We start from the raw sequence: 20,766 nt of genomic DNA, 5'->3' as shown, positions 1-20,766 counted from the left end.
AGAAAGGGAAGAAAGGGATGGATCGGGTAGAAATAGTAAGAATTGAAGGTTGACGTCTTCCGACGTGGGGTTCTCCTAAGCGCCCCGCATGAGGAGAAGAATAATCCAAACAAGTAAACGAGTCCCTAGGTTGCCCGCACTGGAGAGAGAAAAAAGAGAGATAATTATTGTAACATCACCGGCACGCCATACACCACCGGTGCCGCCCCATTCAAGTACTTCAATACACACTTCCCTCGAGACCGCGCAACCGCCTCGTCCAGCGCGACTCCCGAGCGCTTCACTCCTCCCATTAACCCCCATTGCTCAAACGCCGACGCTGCAAACCGATCAATGTCCTTATCCGTGACGTCCCACAGCGTAGCCACCAGCGCCGGACTGCCCGCGTGCAGATAATGCATCGGCGTGCCGTAGGGCTCATACTCGCCGGCCTCAGTCAACGTGCCGCTGCTGCAACCCATGAGGAAAGCGACGGCACATTGGCTCAACCGCTTGATGGTGCGCCCGCGGATGTACTGCGCGCCGCTCCCGTGCCCAAAATACAGAAACAGGCTCTTGGATTCGATCGAGGCGCGGAATTCGTCTTCTGTTGGCTCGCGGTGGATGATCCCTGTCCAGGATTCGAGGCGCACGAGGTCTTTCTCAAAGGTATTCTGCGTTGTGCGCAGGTCACCGGTTGGGTTGAGGATGAAACTGCCCGAGGTGCGATCAGCCACGGCGGTAGATCGGGAGCTCCCGAACTGGAGGACGCGCTCTCGTAGACACTCTAGGGATGGTACACGGCACACGGGGAAGCCTTGCAGGCAGGGAAGAGATTCCCATGGAAACAAATGCAGAGCCTTGTCCAGCACCAGGACCGTGTGATTCGCAGAGCGTGCGGCCAATTCATCTCGCGCGGCTTCGTGGTAGCCGCGCAGCGCGTCCAGAGTATCAACGACCATCATGTCGAAGTCGATCTCGTCGTAGGCGTTGCGCTCTCCTTGGAACTGGAGAATATCCACCACAAAGTAGAGTAGGTCCATCAGCGTATCCTCAGGCTCCTCCTGCGCTTCCAGATCTCGCAGACCGATGAACAACTCTACCACGTTCTGGTGAAGCGTCAGCTGAGGCCCAGAGTTTTTGCCACCTTTCTGCCGGGAAGGAAGATGCTTGTCGAGGATGTCCTGGAAAGAGCTCGAGAAGCGAGCCAGGGCAGTCGTCTCCCGGGACAGCGGCGAGAATACACCCCGGAAGCCGCCAAACCAGAGGCTCTCGATATTCTGAAGAAGGCTTTCCAGACGACGGTCGAGCGATTCGCGATTCTTCCACCACTCTTTCTTGGACTGTCTGTTAGTCTGAGACTTGGCAGCGTGCGCGCTTTCGTTCGCCAGCTTAATGATTTCCTGCATCTCTTCCTTGCCGTCCTCAAAGGTGAACTGCTCTTCATCCTCGTCTGAGTTGCCGCGTCGGAGAGGAAGTCGCAGAAGAAAAGGGGCACTGTTCTTCTGCAGACGCGAGATGACAAATTCGGTCTGGTCTGCACTCAATGACAGTGAAAGCACATTCCAGCTCTCGGGCAGGATGTCCACGTAGTTTTTGGAGAAGTTCGAGCACATCTCATCGTTTAGCTCAGCGGTTGAACCAGACGAAGTCGGCCAGAGTAGAGGGTCGGCAAAGTCGGCTAGTTGTCGATCGATGTCGATTGCTATGCGTTCACGGGCGAAGGCGCCAACGCGTCCAATCTCGTTCATGTTTGCAGGCGACTGGGCCCAGGTAGCTGGGCCTCCGGGAGTAGTAGCATGCGATAGCATTGATATCCGGCTCATCAGACGAGACGCAGCGTGGCCATCAAGTGTTGAGCCAAGAATACTTGCATCAGCAAAGACACTGCTGAGACAATCTCCGGCTTTCGATAACATTATCGAGAAATCCTCGGTAGCCTTTTGGGCCCTGCGCGTTCCTCTGGCAGGAGCCCTTGTTCTTTTGGCAGTTGAAGCTTTGACGGTGATCTCGGGTGCAGCCTTGGACGGCGATTTGAGTGAGGGTAGTGAAATGGTAGATTCGGGAAGAACGCAGTAGACTGCATGGCTGGCAAAATGTCGAATCGCGTCTGCTAGCAGGTGCTCACTCTCGCCAATCTCTAGCGACACTCTGCTTTCTCGTGCCACGGCAAACAGTCGTGCTTCATCGAGCGTGCGCGCAGATCGTTCAAAATCGCGAAGTGCTCGCAAGCAGTCGGCCTGCTGTTGGAGGACACTACCTTTGAGCCGAAGTAGAGACTTGGACTGGGCTCCGGAAAGGTCTTTCTTTGCGGGTGCCGCCCGCTTGGTAGTCGCCGTGGTTGCACGTGTGCGTCGGGCGGTAGATGTGGCTGTGGCAGCAGGTTGAGCTCGGCGACTGCTTCCACGTACCCGTAAGTTGTCCATCTTTTCCTCAAGGATTGCGACATCGTCTGATGCACCGGGGACATCAGAGGACGTGACTGATGTGATGATTTTATCGGCCTCCAGAAGCACGCGGAGTGCCTTCTCATGTTGACCTTGCTCCTTGTAAAGCGAAGCGAGGGCCATCTGCAGAGAAACGGACTCAATACTTGTCTGGGTTTGCTTGGTCGACTCCACTGCGGCTGCAAGGAGCTCTTGGCCCTGTGTGGCATTGCCTCCAAGAATCCAGTGGCTCCCAAGCTGAGTCTGCGCTGCCATGAGTCGAATATTGGCATCCAAAGTCTTGTCTATCTTCAATGCCTGCTCTCCATAGTAGATGGCATCCTGGAACAAACCATGATGGGCAGACAAGGTCGCGAGGTTCAACAAGCAGGTATGATGTGAGCCGAGGTGCGGCCAGAAAGGTGCTCCTTGAATATAGCTGGTAGAAGACAAGTCTGTAGAAGATCCATTCTGGGATAAATCAAGCTTGGCAACTCCATCAGCAATTGCTTCAACCTCGGAGCTAGCTGCTGCGGGCAAGGCTTTGTCTTGTTTTCTCTGCGCCAGCTTCTCGACCTTGGCCCAGATGCGACAGTTCAATCGTACAGAGAGCTTGGCAAAGTACAATGCCTGCGTCATCGACCCCTGCGCTGAAAATAGCCGCGACTGAATGAAAACAGCATCTGCCACTAGCCTCTCCCAGGAGATCTTTGTCAAAACCGACAAGTCCGCCCGCGAGTTCTGGCTTTTCTCATACAGTCCTCGGGCGGTTGACAGCATAGACACGGCCTTGTCAACTTCTCCAGTTTCGAGGAGGTATTCCGCTCGTGCAAGCTTGTAGGAGATGGTCGCGAGGGGAGGCACCTTGTGCTGGGCGAGGTATTGCTCACCGCGGGAGAGGAGATCACCCGCCTTCTGGCAGTATCCAAGTCGACAATTCTGTAAGACCAACCGAGACAAAATGATAATGACATCGGGGTCTCCAGTCTGCTGAAACTCGGCAGCAAGTATAATCAACTCAAGGGCGCTGAGCTGTTCTTTCCAGAGTCCGTGTATTTCCGTGTAGTCGACCAGCGCTTTGAGCTGAAGAACCCAGTACTCTGTATCGTTCACACAGAGAAGGAGAGAATCCAAGTCCTGACATTGGCGGGCCATGGATGTCCATGAAGCAAGCACGTCGCCTAACTCACTCGCGTCTATCTTACCCTGGTGAAGGCCAATAATTACACGCAGCGAATTTGCGGTGTGGGGTGCGAACCGAGCTAGATAAGTGTCTTCTGCAAAGCCGTTTTCGAAACCCAAGTTCTCGGTGCCTTCGTTCAAAAGCCTCTCATGCAATGTCGAGTCCAAGGCACTCGGGCGTTCCAGGAGAAATCGTAGAGCAGAAATAATCACCCGAAGACGGCGGATAGGGTAAAGGTCGGGGGAGTAGATATCAAGCAGATTGGAGACCACTGGACTGAGAGTCGCACGAAAATCGTCATCGCTGGAGGAACTGCCCTGCATATCGACAAGCAAGCTCATCTGCCACTCGAGAATCATGCCCCTTTGCTCCTGTTCCAGTTCGGTGTCATCGTAGAGAGCAAAGGAGATGGAGCCCTTTCGCCGCAGTTTCATCTTCAGAAAGGCAGAAAGCACGCGGCCGAGCATAAAACCATGACTTTTGGGATCCTGACAAGCCATTTTGAGATCTGCTGCGCCATCTTCTGCAATTTTTTCCAAAGTGCCGGTGTCGATGTACTCTTTGATTGACTGTCGAAACGATTTTTCGGATTCATTGTGCATATTCCCATCCAAGTACAGATGAGCAATTCTCTCGAACTTCAAAGCAGCAAAACCTTGGTTTCTGTGGGAAGGCGAGCAGGTCGACAGCAGGTGGGTTGATTGTTTGAGAAGAGGCAGAAGCTCTCGGTAGCCTCGTCCCGCTTCTTTTTCTTTGATATATCGCGACCAGAAAAGATTGGAAATTTTCGTGAGTGATGCACCGATATGTTCAGATTCCTTAGCTTCGGCCTCGATGGTCGTCAGCAGACGATTGGAATCGCTCAGGATGGGAAGCATATCCTCCCAAGGCGGGCTCTGTGACATTATAGACAACTTTCCAACAGCCACAGCTGAGTCCACGGCGGCAATCACGATGCTTTTAGACATGGCAATGCGGTCGAGGAACATCTTTGTCTCCTTGTCATTATCTTCGGTGGGTGCGCGGCCGACATAACGCCTGAGAAATCTCAAGAATGCTTGTAAGTATTCTCGGATTTGGTTGGAGACTTCATTTGCCTTGCTGTCATTGGCGAGTGTTTTAGTGATGGCGTCTCCAAACCAGGCGAGAGTCACTTTCTTGAGTTTTGCAGCTTCGACGAGCAGCTCATCCAAGTCGTTGGTGCTTCCTTTCAGTTGTAGTGCCAGTGCCGCAGTGGCATCGGATATTGACTTCAAGAATTCATCTAAAAAGCCCTTCGAACTTTTCGATGTTTTGACGTGGACAATCGCGATCTTGCATCGGACGGTAGCAAGAGAAAGACTCTGATTCTGCCAAAGTGGTATAACCGCTTGGTTCAACAACTTCAGGGATTCTTCAAAGCAGCCCGCGTCCAAAGCAAGCTGTCCGAGAACGACCATGATGTTGGCAGAGGGGGTACTGTTCTTAGGCTGATCCGGTGTCTTCTTCTTATAATCTGCCACGGTAGATTGAAGGCGGGTTATCGTTTTATAAATAGTGGCAAATTCGGATTTCTCAATCCCTTTGCTGCGGTGAGAGAAGCCTCCAATATAGCGAGCCAATGGATCCAACACCTCTTTGGTCTCGTCGCACACATGGCCAGACAATTTCCAGCTCAAGCATCGAATTTCCAGAGACAACAGTTGCAAAGTTATTGTGGTGAGGGGATTCAATGGTGATACGTTATCGGATGATTGAGGGGTACGCGGGCAGAACGAGAGGACTGTATTCGCCAGCAACTGCAGTTGGAGAGCAGCCTTGTCATCTGATAAATTTCCAGAATTTGCAGCAGCCATGATCACCTGGGCTGGACTGCTGGGGTCAGACAGCTGTAAAAACGGGCAGAGCTTCTGAATTGTGGAGGCTTTTCTGTCCGCTGCAATGAGGCGCATTGCGTTGGAGTGAAATGGAACAAGAAGACCATAGAGGGAATTCACGTTTGTCAGATTCGAAAACGTCATCAAATCAGACATGCGTTCTTTTCCCGCTTCGTCATCCTGTGCCTCTCTGGGGTCTGTTCTCTTCTTTCCGGCGGCTGTCAGGTCAAGGTATTGCTGGATCCGCCGCTTGAGAGACCTGAGTTCCTTGTAGGCCAGGTCATTGAGTCCCAGGGAAATCAATTTGCCCACCAAAACGCACACACCCTGCTCGAGCTGCATATTGGGAAGCCCATTGTCTTGATTTCTGTCCGTCTTGAGCATTCGCAGAGTCGCCAATGCCAACCTGGCACATTCAGCCGCCGAATGAATTCCGAGCTCGGTGGCTGACGCTTTCCCCGTTGTTCGCCCAGCTGACTTGGACTCTCGTGACGGTGTACTGTCAGGAGAAGCCTGAGTCTTCTTCGATGCATCGGTGAGAGCCTTCAATGTCGTATTGAACACCTCCGTCGCGAGAACCAGCCGTTCTTGGCTTGACAAGCCCGCGGCATCCTGCTCAGCCAGCGATTGCGACGCGCCCTTCACGGTGGCCTTTGTCCGAATGGATTTCGTTCGAGAGGATGCAGTGTCTTTTGAGGAGGTATTCTTCCGAGTCGATTTGACGTCTGGCGGTTGGGACGCACCGCGTAGGAGTGCTTGGAGGGACGACACGGTCGTCGCGGAGCAAGTCGAAGGTGACCGGACTGCCAGCTTGACGGATTCGCTCAGGGAATCGGCAGGCAGGACGGTGACCGCCATGATGGGAGGGAGGCGATTACTCCTGTGGTGTTCATCGGACTTGAAGCTCGTGGTGATTTGCTTGTCTTGGGTTTGGCGTTGGTTGTCGCAGCAACAATACTCCCGACAGGGAATAGCGTTGATGCCTCATGTCTTAGGCCGTAAAGTGAACTTCCGAATCGTCTCTTTCTTCCTTATTCTCAGCCCCCATAGCACTCACATAACCATGGCCACACCATTACGGACCCGGTCCTCTGGGCCAACCTTGCGGCATCTTTGGTCCAACCACTCTATATTCTCTACCACACCCAGGTGCCGCGCTCCATTGCAAGTGCGACGATATGCGACGACCAACCACCTCCCAAAGATCGCCCAGACATCCGTATGGACGGCGATGATTCCCAGGTTCATCCGCAACCGCGGGACACGCAAGGAGCGCGCAGCGAAAGACACCAAATCCACCGAATGGAACCCAGCCACCTTCTACATCATCATCTTCACTCTCATCGGGTCGCAGGCTATTCGCCTGATGACTCTGAAGAACGACTATGCGGCCTATCGCCGGACGACAGATGCGAAGATTGAGCTCCTGCGGGAGGTGATTGAGAAGGTTAAGCGGGGGAGACGGTCGATGTGGAGAGGTTGTTGGGTACTGGCGATGAGGCGAAAGAACGGGAATGGGAAGAGGGTATGCCACCTACTGGTCCTCTGCTGGGTCAAGTCTGTACATCTTATTGACTGTTTGCTTCTCTCTAGTGCTCCGTGAGATTGAGGAAGAGGATTCTCTCTGGCACCAAAAGAACTCCAAGTCCGAATCGCCACAAAAGCAAAGCCAGACACCGAAAGCCCAAGAAAAGGACTCTGTGGCACCTGCCACCGCCAATCTAGGCGACGAGAGCAAGATCCAATCAACGCGGAAAACGAATTTCTTTTGAGACGCACTCTGGGGGGCTACCATACAACTATACAAGATATTGGACTTTACTACAACCATTGTGTAAAGCCTATAGAACCATATACCTGCCACTTTGCACGCATATGGCAGACTTTTACACCAAATCCTGCGCTGCTCTTAGGAGCTCTATCATCCAGGTACAAGCGTCTGAGGATGTCTAGGATATCACTCTGGTCTTAAGAGTGATCACTATTGAGCAAATCCCGTCCATGTCACCCGTGGCTGGATGAAACTATTGTGTCCAACTTGGAGTCACCTGTCAAACCAGAATTCACCCCATGTATAAATATCTCCGAAATTCCATGTCATACTACTATCTTCAAATCTACCAGTGGATATTCCTTCCAGACAAATCTCACTAACTCCGTCATCACCTTCAAAACGGAAACCAAGGAATTCTCCAAACAGACATGTAATGAAATCTGTCTATCGCTCTAGATCTAGGTGAGATATTGTACAGAACACAGACCAACAACCAGCGAGACTATCCAGGAACGAGCGCAAGATAACAACAGCAATGACATCCAATGGTTTAGCCAATGTAGAAGAAAAGGGACTCCTCTATTTTGCTCCTGCACAAGTCCATCCAAATCTATCCGCTGTTGGTACAATGCACACATGTGGCCCCGAAGAAGAACTTCTCAAGGGAGGAAAAAAAAGATGACAAAAGATGCCGGAAAGGAATCATGCAGGGGTGAGTGTGTGCGTGTCTTTTTGCCAACATCCAAATCCTCGTATAGCAAAACCAAAATATAGGAGGAATGAAAAAAAGAGATCTCGTGCTAAATCAACCGAAAAGCAAATGGTCCAAAAAATAGTCGCTATAAATATAAGGAAAAGGAACAGGAGAGAGAATCACTGTTTGGAACTGCTCTGCAGGAACTTGGGCCAGTTCTCAACGCGAGGGACCTGCACTCGGCCAAGGTTTGGTTCCAGATCGAGGATGAGCTTGAGCGCGTTCCGAGACCGTAGGTAAGGTAGAGGAGCCTTGGCCTGCTGCATGCCGACACCAGGCTCGAGGTTTCCGCTGGGGGTCAGGTCTTCCTCGGCGCCCGGCAGGGGCAGTGCCTTCTGCAGAACCTCGTATGCGGCGAGAGTGAAGCCGAACTGAGGCGAGGAACGCATGATACGGGCAGGACCGCCCTTGAAGAAGGCCTTGATACCTTCTTCCTTCCACACGGTGGTGGCGCAGTGGCGCAGGCCGGTGTATTTGGTCTCGCCCTTGCGGGCCTCGACTTGCAGACGGGTCTTGATCACATCGCACGGGGTGGTCAGGTAGGCAGCCGGCATACCGGCGATGGCACCAGCAGTCAAAAGCTGGATAACACCGAGCTTGTGCGTGGGGGACTCGCCGAACATACCCGTCTTCAGATGCGAGTAGGTAGGGAAGTAGATGGCGGAGAAAGGCACGTCACGCAGGAGACAAGCGCTAGCTCCCTTGTACAAGCCCATCAAACCCAGGTTCTTCACGATCCACAGGGCTGACCGGCGAGGAGCACCCTCGACATTCTTTGCAATCTCGCCCTGCACCTGCAGACGAATCTTGACAATCTCAAGGGGGTTGGTGAAGACCTAGACTATGTTAGAGATTGCGGGAAGAAAAAGTGACAAATATTAAAACTCACCACTTGACACGCTCCTGCAGTACCACCGGCAAGGATTTCCGAGGGATACCAGATCCTATTGGTGTCCTTGTCCGTAAGAGCGCCCCGAACCAGATCGTTGACCGTCAGCTTGATGGCTTTCTCAGGCGCTACACCAATCAGCTGCGGGATCACTCCAGAATACAACCCAGTGAAACCCTCGTTCCGAATAACCTTCCTGGCGCAATCAAGGGAGTTGTTGTACAGTCGCTCGCCAACCCGGGTGGAACGCTGGTTTTGCATCCGGGTCTTAACCAAATCGATCGGGTAGACCATAAAAGCACCGAAAGCACCCGCCACACTGCCCAGGGCAAAGTGGTGTGCCGATTCCAGCAAGCCGTGAAGGAACGACTTGGTCTTGGTCGCGACCTCGTGTCCGGCCTGGCCCGCAGCGGCGACGGGGATGCGCCACGATGCATCAATAACCTTGGCGAAGTCATTCAGAGACAGTCTTCCGGACGGCGCATCCAGACCGGCGAAATGAAATAGGATATCGGCCTCCATGGGGGTGAACAGAGAGAAGCGGGTCGCGCGAGCGGCCTCATTGAGAAAGTCCGAGCGAGTGATCTTGCCGTCACCGCTCTTCACGGTGGCTTCACGCACAATCAGGTCGATGAGGTCCATTTCGCGCATGACGTTCTGGAAGGCACGAACGTTGGCATAGGAGATCTTGTTGCTGGTCGAGATGTTGCACAGCGTGGGCAGATTCTCCAACACATGGTCCGACAGCTTGTGTTGGGAGGTCTCCAGGATGATGCGCTGAAAGTCCTCGGGCTCGATATAGCCATCTCCATCCTTATCGAAGATGTGGAAGGCTTGCCGAATGCGCTCACCCTGAAGCCCGCGCAGCATCTGGGAGAATTGAGGGTAGGTCATGTCGTGCCGAGACTTGGTGCGGCCGGTATACAGCGAGGCCCATTCGGAATTCCAGTCGAAGGGGATGCTGTCGGAGCTCTTGCTCAAATTGTACAGACCTTGCACGGTATCCCACTTCACGGAGCCGCTCCCATCGAGGTCGAATAGGCGGAAGGCGATCTCGTACTCGGCATCGGGCTTCGCCAGGAGGTTCTCGAAGGTGGCCCAGTCGGCGAGGTTGAGCTTGCCAGTCCTCCGGCGGTCGGCGACGCTGAACAGGATGGCATACTGGTCGCGCTTGATTTTGTGCTGCAATGACCTCCGCGTCAGTGGTGTTGTTGCTTCCCTACGGGCGGTTGACTCACGTAGTCCTCTTGCTTGGGAGCAATGGCATCGATAAAGTCCTCCTTGCCCATGTACAGATCGCCATTCTCATCTTTCCGGGCATGGCGCATGAAATTGGAGCGGGCCTGGTGGGACAGCTGGTAAGGCTCAGTCGTGGAGCCGACCAGCTTCTCCTTGACGGATTCCTTGACACTACTCATTGTGGCAGAGATCACCGAGTGCAGGGACGGAGGAACAAAGCGACCATGCAGGGGGGACGGGAGAAAAGGGAAGAAGGGACGTGAGATGAATGAATTGGGGTGATTGTAGTGATGTCGAGATCAAGGAAAGAATTTTCGATTGCGGAAGAGGCCAGCTGCTCTTTGCCCCCCTGGGCCCGACACACGCCCATTCGGCGACCAGCCCGACTATTTTCTTCTCACCGATTGATGGGGCCGTCTCCACAGGATTATGTCCAGCATCTATACTACTACTGTTTCTTTTTACCGTCTTGTCTATCCCATTGATCTGATTCTCCCTGTCCGCTTCACAGTCACATTAATTTTTTCTCGCCACTCAGGGTACATTACTTACTGTACCTGAATCGGCCCGACTGACATCACGGGACCAGGCACAAGCCGGCTTGGATGTACTGGTACTTGCTCCAGTATGAGGCGACCCATCCTGGGATAAGTACCAGTACCCACTACGAGGGAATTATCCCCCGGGCACCTGATCATGCGGGGTCCAGTTGGAGAACTCGGAGATGATTGGCTTACATTGATTTCGTGCTCCGCATCACCTCCGATTCTTTCTCTCACTGCGGCCGGGCCCGGTTGGATAAACCTGCCTGTTTAGTTCGCGCACTTGGAAACTGGACTACTGTTATTATAGCCGGATGTGCCCAGTGTTATGCCAGGTTCTAGTGCTGTAGTTATGTATCCTTAGTCTGTGCATAATGGTGGGGACGATGGTCGCGGGGATGAGAGATATATTTAACAGACCAACACTTGACGTTTCTAGAGAATTGCGGACAACGCTATATATATATATTTATAACATGGATATAGATATGCTCTAGACTCATAGACCACCATCTCCCTGTCAGATGATCCTCTGAAAACAGATCCGTGCAGAAAGCCCTCCCACTCGGATGGGACCGAGCCCTACCTCCATGCCGTATACATGCTCCCACTCCCTGCACATTCCCAATTCCATCACCTGGAACTGGAGAGATAGCTCCCGTGATTGGCTAGAACCCACAGCTCCCCATGCAGCAGCTCAAGTGATGGGCGTGATCGGTGTGATGGTGATAGGCCAGGGTGCATGAGCCCGGCGCTAAGCAACCCCAACCTTCACTATATAGCCGCCCTCGCCCCTACTCTGGGTGTATCGCTGTTTGAGGTTGTTCTATTTTCTCTTCATTCTATTTTCGTCCCGCGCTTCGTCTCGGCTGGTCCAGACGATCCTTTTGCTCTTACTTCTTGACTTGACTCTACGTCCCTAATCTTTTTCTCCACCACACCGTCTAGGTGGACTTTGTTGATCAAAGTTCATTTTTTTTTCTTCAAGAAAACAACATCGCTATTTCTATCCCTCTGTCAATACCTTCCTTCTGTGCATCTTCATCTTCACAATGTACGCCGCCAAACCCAAGTTGTCCCTGTGTATCGCCGCTGCACAGACTGTTTCCCGGCCGCTCAAGTCGCCGGGTGCACTTCCTCGCACTCCCATCTCGCCGATCTCTGCAGCTAGCCCATCTAGCAAAAGATTCTCGTCACTGCAAGTGCCTTCTTATTCATACACGAACAACTGCTCGTCGAAGAGCATCCTCAAGAAGCAGTCGTCGGCCGCGCGATCAAGCGCCCCAAAGAACATCCAATTCAAGGGTACCCCAACTGTCTACTGCGTGACACCTATTGAGAACCCGGACGAGTACTACGGCAAGCACACCAAGATGACCCGCGAAGAGCGACGCTGGGCTGCGTAACGATGCAACAGCGACCTGCATTATTTAGACGACCAAGAAGATCAGAGGAGAACGCCATCTCGATTCAGAGCTCAACATCCCTCCCCAGCGGACCATATGGGGTTGGGGAATCAAAAGTGAGTGACGAACTGCCCCTCCAGCCGAGTGGTGTATTCGCAGCTGCAGATCGTTTCGCAGACAAGATGTTTATCAAGGACACACCCAAAGCTACTTAGGTACCTACCCAGATTGAGCTTACACTCGGTGTTCTACATGCGCACTGGAGCTGAGAAGAGAAGATGATGCGTCGGTGTGCTGATGAAACGATTACCTTTATGACGTGATGATGGGACTCGGATTTATGAACTTGATATCAACCCTTAATTTAACCCAGTCGGTCGTTACAGTCCGGGATATACATACACAACGTCATCCGTAGTCAGCCTCGTATGTAGTTATAAGTGCTGCAGGCCTAGTCTCACGTGTCTTCTAAATCAAATTGAGTCCAGCACACTATAGATCTTTTAAACCGGCGTGTTGAAGAACACTACCTGCACCGTGATATCATCCCGTGGATGCCGAGAGAACGGAGGGCTAAAGGCAAGCCGTCCTGCAATCATTTCATGGTGATTCCCACCGAGAGAATTGCGCACTAGATGCACCGCACTATTACCGTCTTGGACAGTCGTTCTCCCCTCCACAAACCTCTCACTTACTCCCTGGCCAAAATCAAATGCCTCATACTCTGGCGCAGGTATGCTTTTCCTCGACCCGATCCATTTTCCTACTAAATCAACAGCCTGCTGGCTAGAGAGCGAGTCCCACAGCCCGTCCGACGCCATGATCAAGAACGAAGGTCGTCCGGGGTCAATCTTTGTAGTTGTCACGACCGGCTCAGCGGTCAGATACGGCGGGGTTCGAACATCATATTTTGGAGTCAGCGGAGATGGACCGAAGAATCTTTCTTTCATCTCCTGCTGGAAGTCTAGTGGCCATTTCCACCGACTATCGCCAAAGGCTCGCGAGACCATCACTCCTAGCACGCGGCCCTCCTTGACGATCTCTTTTTCGCCTGGATGTTCCTTGTACAGCCTGGCAATTTCTTCTTGGTTGCTACCAGTCTGATCCACAGATAACGGTATTGCTTCCCACGTCCCGTTGGGCAGCTGTTGCCCCAGCACTGCCCGTGAATCACCAGTGCACGCCACATGCAACGAGCGAGTGGAAGGATCGTACAGAGAGAGTAAAGCACAGGACCCCGCGAAAGCAGGCATCAGCTTCTTCACTTTTTCTGAAAGTGGTTCTTTGCTCTGAGCTGTCCGCAAGGCTGTCTTGATAATCGAGTCGTCGAGGTTCAAGAACCCTTTGATGATCGCACGCTGAACCAAGTCGGACGAAACAGTTTCATCGTTCAAAGATGGCTTCACTTGGTTCAAGCTGTGCCGTACAAAAGGGAGGAGCTGCTTCTCCAGCAAGTCTGCTGTCTGCCAGCCTGCATGCCCATCGAAAATGGCCCAGGCCATCCATTGACTGCCATCATCCCACGGCGAAGGAAGTTTGCCATGTGTAAATCGGTCTTCGCATAGGCTATTGGAGCCCAATTGGGTGCCATCGTATCTGCTGATGCCAGCAACACTTTTGACAGGGAAAGAATATGCCCCTTCGGATATCATGCGAGTCACTTGGTCTTTTGAAGGGCCTGGCTCCACGTCCCAATGATCCACTGGCGTAGTCTTCAGAAGTGGAATGTTGTCGTCGGTGGCCGTGAACCACCACAGGCCTGGCATAGTGCTGATCACGCTGGCGAGTGCGACGTTTCTCCTCCGATTCGAAGGCGGATGCTTTGCCGAGTTCGTCGAGTATGTTCGGCCAACTGATGAGGCCGCTCGGCCTAAACCAGCTCGAGAAACGCCCAATGATAACATCTTTCAAGTAGTGAGGATGTAGTAGGCAAGAGGATGTCGTACTCCACGCTGAACAGGGGCATAACAAGCCAGATCGGGCTTAGTGGCCATCACGTGCACTGTATAACTCAGCCAGTCCAGTGAAATACTGGGTTAATTGGATTGGATCTATATCTCTGCTGGGAGTATTGTCATTACTACTGAATATTCTCGGAGAACTAGACCGACAAGCCATCGTACATGGAAGACTGACCCCATCGAACAACTACTACTTGGCAATTAGGGCTACTTTTGAGGGTTAGGTGGCCCGTGCACATTCCTTTTCGCCGCTGTAGGCTCGAGTGCTTCAATTGAAGAATCGACAACTTCCCAACCCATGTTTGTCGCGACAGCCCCCGCTGCGATTCGCAGGTCGGTACGGGGCGCGTCAAGAGCCCTTCTCAGCCCACAACGCCGCCAGGGCCTGCTCACACTCGCTATTGAAACGTCGTGGTAAGGCCAAACCTCCAACTAAATGTGAACGCGCTGACCAAGTTCTCTACAGTGACGATACCTCGGTCGCAATTGTCGAGAAATGCGCGCACGCCACAGGACACGCGGCCAAGATCCATTTCCTAGAAAATGTGACGGCGGATTCACGGGCCCATCGAGGCATTCACCCGATCCTCGCGCTCGAGTCTCACCAGGAGAGCATGGCAAAACTGGTCGAGAAAGCGATGAGACATCTACCTGCCAGTTTGGGAAATGAAGGCGAACAAACCATACCCGTTGGTGACAAACTTCGCCGCCGGCCGGATTTCATATCAGCCACCAGAGGGCCCGGGATGCGGTCCAATCTCTCCGTCGGACTGGATACGGGCAAAGCGCTCTCTGTCGCCTGGCAGATACCTATGGTCGGGGTGCATCATATGCAAGCGCATTTGCTGACACCTCGATTGATTTCTTGTCTGGCGGAAACAGCTAGCGCGAGCTCAGAAAAGACAGGAACTGTCTCGCCTCAATTCCCGTTCCTGTCCATCCTTGTTTCGGGAGGGCATTCGATCCTGGTCCATTCCAAATCCCTCACAGACCACACGATTCTGGCTTCGAGCGACGACGTCGCTATGGGTGAAACTCTCGACAAAGCCGCACGGGATATTCTCCCACCTTCCCTGCTCGAGGAAGCCAAGAACACCATGTATGGCAAAATATTGGAACAGTTTGTCTTCCCCAATGGCACAGCCGACTTTGCGGATTACCGCCCACCGAAAAATCGAGGCGAAGAAGTGGCCAAACACCGGAGTCCCTGGGGATGGAGTGTCACGACGCCGTTTGCCAATACGCGAACCCTGCAGCTCAGCTTCTCATCTATCTCGAGCATGGTTGGAAAAATTGTGAGAAACAAGACAGATGAGACCCTGTCGCAGGACGAGCGTGTTGCGCTGGGACGGGAAGCAATGCGAGTTTGTTTTGAGCACCTTGCGTCGCGAACGATTATCGCCCTCGAAGCTCTGCGGCCAAGGGTCCAGGGCGAAGATGAGAACGTCAAGACTCTCGTTGTCAGTGGCGGTGTCGCTGCGAATAAATTCCTCATGCATGTGCTCCGTTCCTTTTTGAATGTGCGTGGCTTTGGACATGTTGATATCGTCGCTCCGCCACCGTATCTGTGCACTGACAACGCAGCAATGATTGGATGGGCGGGCATTGAGATGTTCGAAGCTGGCTGGCGCTCTGATCTCAGTTGTCGGGCGTTGCGGAAATGGACGCTCGATCCGCAGGCTGACGATGGTGGGATCCTAGGGCCGAGTGGGTGGATTCGAGCTGGAACGGTGTGACGGATATAGACCTGTATACTACTACGAGAGATACCCCATTCTTATTTGATTTTTCATATTTGATTTGTGTATGGCATAGCCAGCACAAAAAGTCCATGCTCCTGTCAACGAGTGAATGTACACTTCAAGATGGCCCACTCAAATTCCCAAGAGCAGACAGCTCAACAGAGACGCCGGTGCAATGTAACAATACGAGTATCAACCGAGGAGTCCGTTCCCCCCGTCGAAGTTCCTTGGAAGGGTATCCATGAATGTGCCGTTCTAACCAATCTTCATTTTCCGCTCTCAAAAGCTAATCCAACCCAACCCAACCCTCCTCCGGCACACTATGCAATAACAAGTGTCATGTCGTGTCGTCAATCATATTATGATCATGATCAACCGCCTGCGGGAGTTCCGCCTCGCTGCAAGATTGCGACCTGTTTCCGGAGCTCGACGAAGAAGTCCTTGCCGTTGGCCATTGTGTTTGCTGCAGGAATGAACAATTAATATCTAACCAGCATGGACAGTGTAGCGAGTGTACCTTTCGAGCCCCAGGGTCCACCAGATCGTTGGTTGTTCGAGTCTTTCCCTGTGGGTTTGTAAAACGTTGCTTTTGGTTCTGCGGGGACATTGATTAGACTTGGGGAAGCGGCAGAGAGAACGAGACCGACGAACCTCCGGGACCTATATCAATGGCAAAAGAAAGCATTGTCAGCCCTCTAGTCCCACTAGTCCTCCTTGTCGAGCGTTCCTCACCTCTCTTCAGAGCATTCTTGGTCTCGGCAGCATTAAAGCCACGGACGGGGACATGCTGCTCCTGCGCTGGCCCCGAGCCACTCCAAGCAGCATTGCCACCACGCTGGCCACCTTGTCCGCCGCGGTTCTGGCGTTGTGACGACTGGCGACTAGGTCCTCCACGCCATCTGCGGGAAGGTCAGCGGAGTTGGAGAGCGCGCGTTTACGGTACGGCGCCAGTGACGAGACCGGTGAAGACGTACCTGTCGTCACCGGGGCCGCTCATGCTGATATGGGAGGGTAGGAATGAGGTCTTCAAGAAGCCTTCTCGGGGTCGGGGAAGGCAGAGAGGGCCAAGTTCGAGGGAAGGGGGGAGAGAGAAAGAGAGAGAGAGGCAGAGGGAGAGAGGGAGCTATGCTCGTATGTAATTGTATGGGGAATCGACACCCCAGGCATAAACTGGTCCGAGCTTCTCTCCGTCGGATAACAAAGCAAACACTCTCTCTTGCCCTCCCATCCGTCCATTCTCTGCGCCCGCACGCTGTTTCCCTTCCAAGATATCTCTTTTGTGTCTTTGTTATCCTTCTTGGCCTGGTCGTCCCGGACACCCTTTTCATCCTCGACACCTTGTGGCGCCTCAGTCCTCCCTGACGCGCCTGCGTGGCCTATCCGCAGACTAGGCGGCGATCTGCAATCCCGTACCCCGAAGCTCATCCCCCTGGTCCCAAACCTTGCGATGCACGATGGCGCCGAGCTCCCGACGCAGCCTCCCGGGCAGACTATCCGGAAGCAAAGGTAGACCCCACTCGAAAGTCTCGCGCTCGGCGGTCGACTCCCCTGACGGCGCGCCTCCTTCGAAGAAGCGCAGATATGTCCCCGGTGGTCCTGGGGGAGGAGGTCGCTTCATCGATGTCGGCAAGACCCAAGACACTCCGAAAAAGAACAACACGCCCAGACGCCACTCTTCCAGCGCTCGTGGTCGTCCTGCTGCGCGCGAGGTCGATCCTCAGCCTGTCCGAGCCCCTCCTCCAACCCTGCTTCCTCCACCACCACCTGTGCCGGTGCCGACAACGCCGCCCTCTGTGATGCGTCCCAGACGAGAAAAGAATCCAAGCCGCGCTCGCTACCCTTCGTCCACGGCCGCTGCCCTTGCGCTGCAACAGGGAGATGGGTACAAGCCTCGCGAGGAACGTGGCTGGGAGGAGTTTCATCCAGACTTGGATATTGATTGCAAGCTGGCTGTCTTCACATCAGTGGACGTCGATACCCCTGCCCCCTCGGGGCCCATGAGTCTAGATTCTTTGGCTACGACGACGACGACCACCAGTCAAGATGGCTCAGGGACGCCGCTGGGCCTGTCTGCTGATATGGCGTCTCCAATGCCCTTTAAGCGTAGACCTGGGCGCCCTCCACGCCGTCCCGAAGCCATATTGAGCCAGCTCATAGCTCAACAAGGTCCAAAAGTGATACCGCCACCGGGCCCGAATCCTCGAGAGAGGTTGACGCTGCCTAAGCCCTCGTTTCGACTCAAAGACCCCTTTACATTTTATGAAAGGAAGGGTGTCGGCACACAGAACTATGTTGATCGAACGATGGCTAGTGTGGGCTATCAGGAAAGCGATTTGTTTGTTCGTCACGACCGACGTTTCATCCGAATGACCGAAGGCGCGCAAGAAGATGACATGGATATTATTCAACCTGCCACGACAGATGGCGATGTCAACACCACCGTCGGGCGAGTGGAGTATGATATGGATGAGCAGGATGAGAAGTGGCTGGAAGACTACAACCTCAAGCGAAGAGAGGATCAACTGGAGCCCATCAAGCCGGCGATCTTCGAAATCACCATGACCAAAATCGAGAAGGAGTGGCACGCTCTTGAAAAGCGCATTCCTAAACCAAATCCGAAGCCACCGCAGACGCATCGGCCGCGCTCCAGCTCCGCAGCGGCGGTGAACGGAGAGACCGCTGGCCCGGGAGAGGAACAGGACAGCAGATGCGCCATTTGTGATGACGGCGATTGTGAGAACGCTAATGCCATTGTGTTCTGCGATGGCTGCGACCTAGCCGTGCATCAGGAATGTTATGGCGTTCCCTTCATCCCGGAGGGCCAGTGGCTCTGTCGCAAGTGTCAGTTACTTGGCCGGGGCACCACCAACTGCATCTTTTGTCCGAATACCGAGGGCGCTTTCAAGCAGACAACATCATCGAAGTGGGCTCACCTTCTCTGTGCTATCTGGATTCCCGAGGTGTCTATCGGAAATCCGTCGCTTATGGAGCCTGTGACGGACGTTGAAAAGGTGCCGCGTAGCCGCTGGAAGTTACTTTGCTACATTTGCAAGCAAAAGATGGGTGCCTCGATCCAGTGCAGCAACAAGAATTGCTTTGTTGCGTTCCATGTTTCATGCGCACGGCGGGCTCAACTCTACCTGAAGATGAAGATTGGCCATGGACTCATGGATTCCCATCTTCTGAAAGCTTACTGTGACAAGCATGTCTCGCCAGACTGGCGACTGGAGCATGGTACCGATGCTGCGACCGCTGACGCGATTGAGTACTATCGCAACACTATGCAAGGAAGACGATGGGGCGACAGCCAGGCTCAGGCCCTCTCCTTGGAAACACACCCGGCTGGCGGTCACTACGATGAAAACCAACAGGCCCTTACTCCCCGCATCACTCTGACTGTGAGTGGTAATAAGCGCAAGCGTCTTCAAGGGCCACCACGAACGGTCTGGAAGCTGCCGTCTGGTGCGCCTGTGATTCCTCAGGTCGTTCTCAACGCTGTGCAGGCGACCCTTGCGCGGTTTACGGTGCGCCAAAGGAAACAGTACGCCGAGGAGGCGTGCAAGTATTGGACTCTCAAGCGGGAAGCCCGGCGAGGAGCGGCCCTCCTCAAGAGATTGCAGCTCCAGCTCGAGACCTTTTCGTCGATGGAGATGACGCGAAGAGATTACGTCGCCATGGGTGTTACCGGGTACAAGCGCCTGAACCGTCGCATCGAGTTCGGCGAGAGACTGTACAAGGATCTTGACCGACTCAGGATGCTGTGTGATGAGGTGAAGAAGCGCGAGAGGGAGAAGTTGAAGGATGCCGAGATGCTTCGAAGCATTGTCGATGTGGTTTATTTCCCTATTTTCCCATTGCTCTGGCCGATTTTCGAGAAAGCCCAAGGGTAAGTCTGGTTCTATTCTGTTTTGGAGTATCTGACACTGACCCGAATTGACAGGCTCGATAGCAAAGGTGTTTTTGCGTACGGCCTGCTGTCCATTCGCCAGCGGCTTCAAGACCGATTTTACCCATCTGTCGCGACCTTCTCTGCCGACTTGGCGAACCTTTTTACATCTGAGATTGGCGTTCAGCCCGCTGGCGACACCGCCGAACTCCAGGCGCAGATCAGTGGCCGTGCTCCGGAACTCAGCTTGGAACAACGTGAAAAGCGGAAGCTGGCAAAACGGATCATCAAAGCCATCCAGCCTGCCTTGGAAGATGCGATCAGGAAGGAAAGCGAATTGAACCGCAAACCGTTCGAGCAGGAGCTGAAGGAGCTGGACGTGATTTTTGACCACAGCGTGATGTCTCGCCGAGGCGATTCCGTCGAACCGGCTGAAGGTGACACCGAGCGAATCACAGATGTCACAGCTGAAGAAATGGACCTGGACCAAGTACCGGACACCAACGCTGAATCTCAAGAGGCAGCTGGCGCGAAAGGAAATGCATCAGCTGAGGAACGGCCCGCCGCAGAGACTACGGAGTCGGCAGTCGAGGAGCAGGAGGAGGTACAGCCTTTCGGTGATGAGTTGCCTGCGTCTGGGCCATCCGGTGCTGAAGAACCCCCTGCTGCAAATGGAGAGTCTGAGAAGAACCCCACTGTCCGACCATACATCGCTCCTAAGAGACTCCCGACACCACTGCTGAACGATGAAGACCAGCAGCTGCCCTTGGCGCAGGGTGGTATCCAATGGTACATGGAACCATTTGACCCAGTCGGTACCACGATCTACGAGGAGCGATGGACGGGCCGAGACGTGATGCGTGGTATGAGCGAGGAGCTGAGCGAACTGGACGAGGACGAGCTCAACGATTTGGTGGACGATGTGGATATGGACTCGGCTGCTCCAGAGACACTTGCCGTCAAGGCCAAGTCATCGTCGAGGTCGCAACGGAACCGACGGCGGCGACGCTGAGGCAGGCGGCTACTTTCTATGGACATGTTAATTTGGATTGAGTATTCGGTGTAAGGATGGAGGTGGCGTCTAGGCTGGGTTAATCTTTTGTACGAACTTGTAGTAGTAATGAATGGA

The 20,766-nt window shown here is 53.6% G+C and overlaps 8 protein-coding genes across 8 annotated transcripts; 4 read left to right on the top strand and 4 right to left on the bottom strand.

Moving 5' to 3' along the window:
* Positions 1-164: 164 nt before the first annotated feature.
* N7510_003503 (Peptidase C50 separase) lies at positions 165-6,302 on the bottom strand (the record flags this gene model as incomplete). The annotated part of the gene is made up of 1 exon (XM_056975429.1): positions 165-6,302. One exon carries the CDS (start codon positions 6,300-6,302, stop codon positions 165-167), a length of 6,138 nt encoding a protein of 2,045 aa, XP_056835385.1.
* Positions 6,303-6,507: 205 nt separating this feature from the next.
* On the top strand, positions 6,508-7,216 carry N7510_003502 (uncharacterized protein; the record flags this gene model as incomplete). Its single annotated transcript, XM_056975428.1, has 2 exons — positions 6,508-6,969; positions 7,049-7,216. 2 exons carry the CDS (start codon positions 6,508-6,510, stop codon positions 7,214-7,216), a joined length of 630 nt encoding a protein of 209 aa, XP_056835384.1.
* Positions 7,217-8,091: 875 nt separating this feature from the next.
* Positions 8,092-10,279, bottom strand: N7510_003501 (citrin; the record flags this gene model as incomplete). Its single annotated transcript, XM_056975427.1, has 3 exons — positions 8,092-8,808; positions 8,862-10,043; positions 10,100-10,279. The coding sequence occupies 3 exons, from the start codon at positions 10,277-10,279 to the stop codon at positions 8,092-8,094; spliced, it is 2,079 nt and encodes a 692-aa protein (XP_056835383.1).
* Positions 10,280-11,694: 1,415 nt separating this feature from the next.
* N7510_003500 (uncharacterized protein) lies at positions 11,695-12,048 on the top strand (the record flags this gene model as incomplete). The annotated part of the gene is made up of 1 exon (XM_056975426.1): positions 11,695-12,048. The coding sequence occupies one exon, from the start codon at positions 11,695-11,697 to the stop codon at positions 12,046-12,048; it is 354 nt and encodes a 117-aa protein (XP_056835382.1).
* A 503-nt stretch (positions 12,049-12,551) lies between these two features.
* On the bottom strand, positions 12,552-13,952 carry N7510_003499 (PP2C family serine/threonine-protein phosphatase; the record flags this gene model as incomplete). Its single annotated transcript, XM_056975425.1, has 1 exon — positions 12,552-13,952. One exon carries the CDS (start codon positions 13,950-13,952, stop codon positions 12,552-12,554), a length of 1,401 nt encoding a protein of 466 aa, XP_056835381.1.
* Positions 13,953-14,307: 355 nt separating this feature from the next.
* On the top strand, positions 14,308-15,745 carry N7510_003498 (N(6)-L-threonylcarbamoyladenine synthase family protein; the record flags this gene model as incomplete). The annotated part of the gene is made up of 2 exons (XM_056975424.1): positions 14,308-14,423; positions 14,476-15,745. The coding sequence occupies 2 exons, from the start codon at positions 14,308-14,310 to the stop codon at positions 15,743-15,745; spliced, it is 1,386 nt and encodes a 461-aa protein (XP_056835380.1).
* Positions 15,746-16,122: 377 nt separating this feature from the next.
* Positions 16,123-16,748, bottom strand: N7510_003497 (uncharacterized protein; the record flags this gene model as incomplete). Its single annotated transcript, XM_056975423.1, has 4 exons — positions 16,123-16,214; positions 16,269-16,346; positions 16,403-16,650; positions 16,726-16,748. The coding sequence occupies 4 exons, from the start codon at positions 16,746-16,748 to the stop codon at positions 16,123-16,125; spliced, it is 441 nt and encodes a 146-aa protein (XP_056835379.1).
* A 457-nt stretch (positions 16,749-17,205) lies between these two features.
* Positions 17,206-20,649, top strand: N7510_003496 (putative PHD finger domain protein; the record flags this gene model as incomplete). Its single annotated transcript, XM_056975422.1, has 2 exons — positions 17,206-19,637; positions 19,692-20,649. 2 exons carry the CDS (start codon positions 17,206-17,208, stop codon positions 20,647-20,649), a joined length of 3,390 nt encoding a protein of 1,129 aa, XP_056835378.1.
* Positions 20,650-20,766: the final 117 nt, after the last annotated feature.

This window comes from Penicillium lagena (genome assembly GCF_028827675.1).
Source record: "Penicillium lagena strain IBT 129212 chromosome Unknown utg000002l_segment0_segment0, whole genome shotgun sequence".
In the NCBI taxonomy this organism is placed as follows: domain Eukaryota; kingdom Fungi; phylum Ascomycota; class Eurotiomycetes; order Eurotiales; family Aspergillaceae; genus Penicillium; species Penicillium lagena.
The sequence above is the reverse complement of the archived record's forward strand: the minus strand, read 5'-3'. Positions and strand labels throughout refer to the sequence as shown.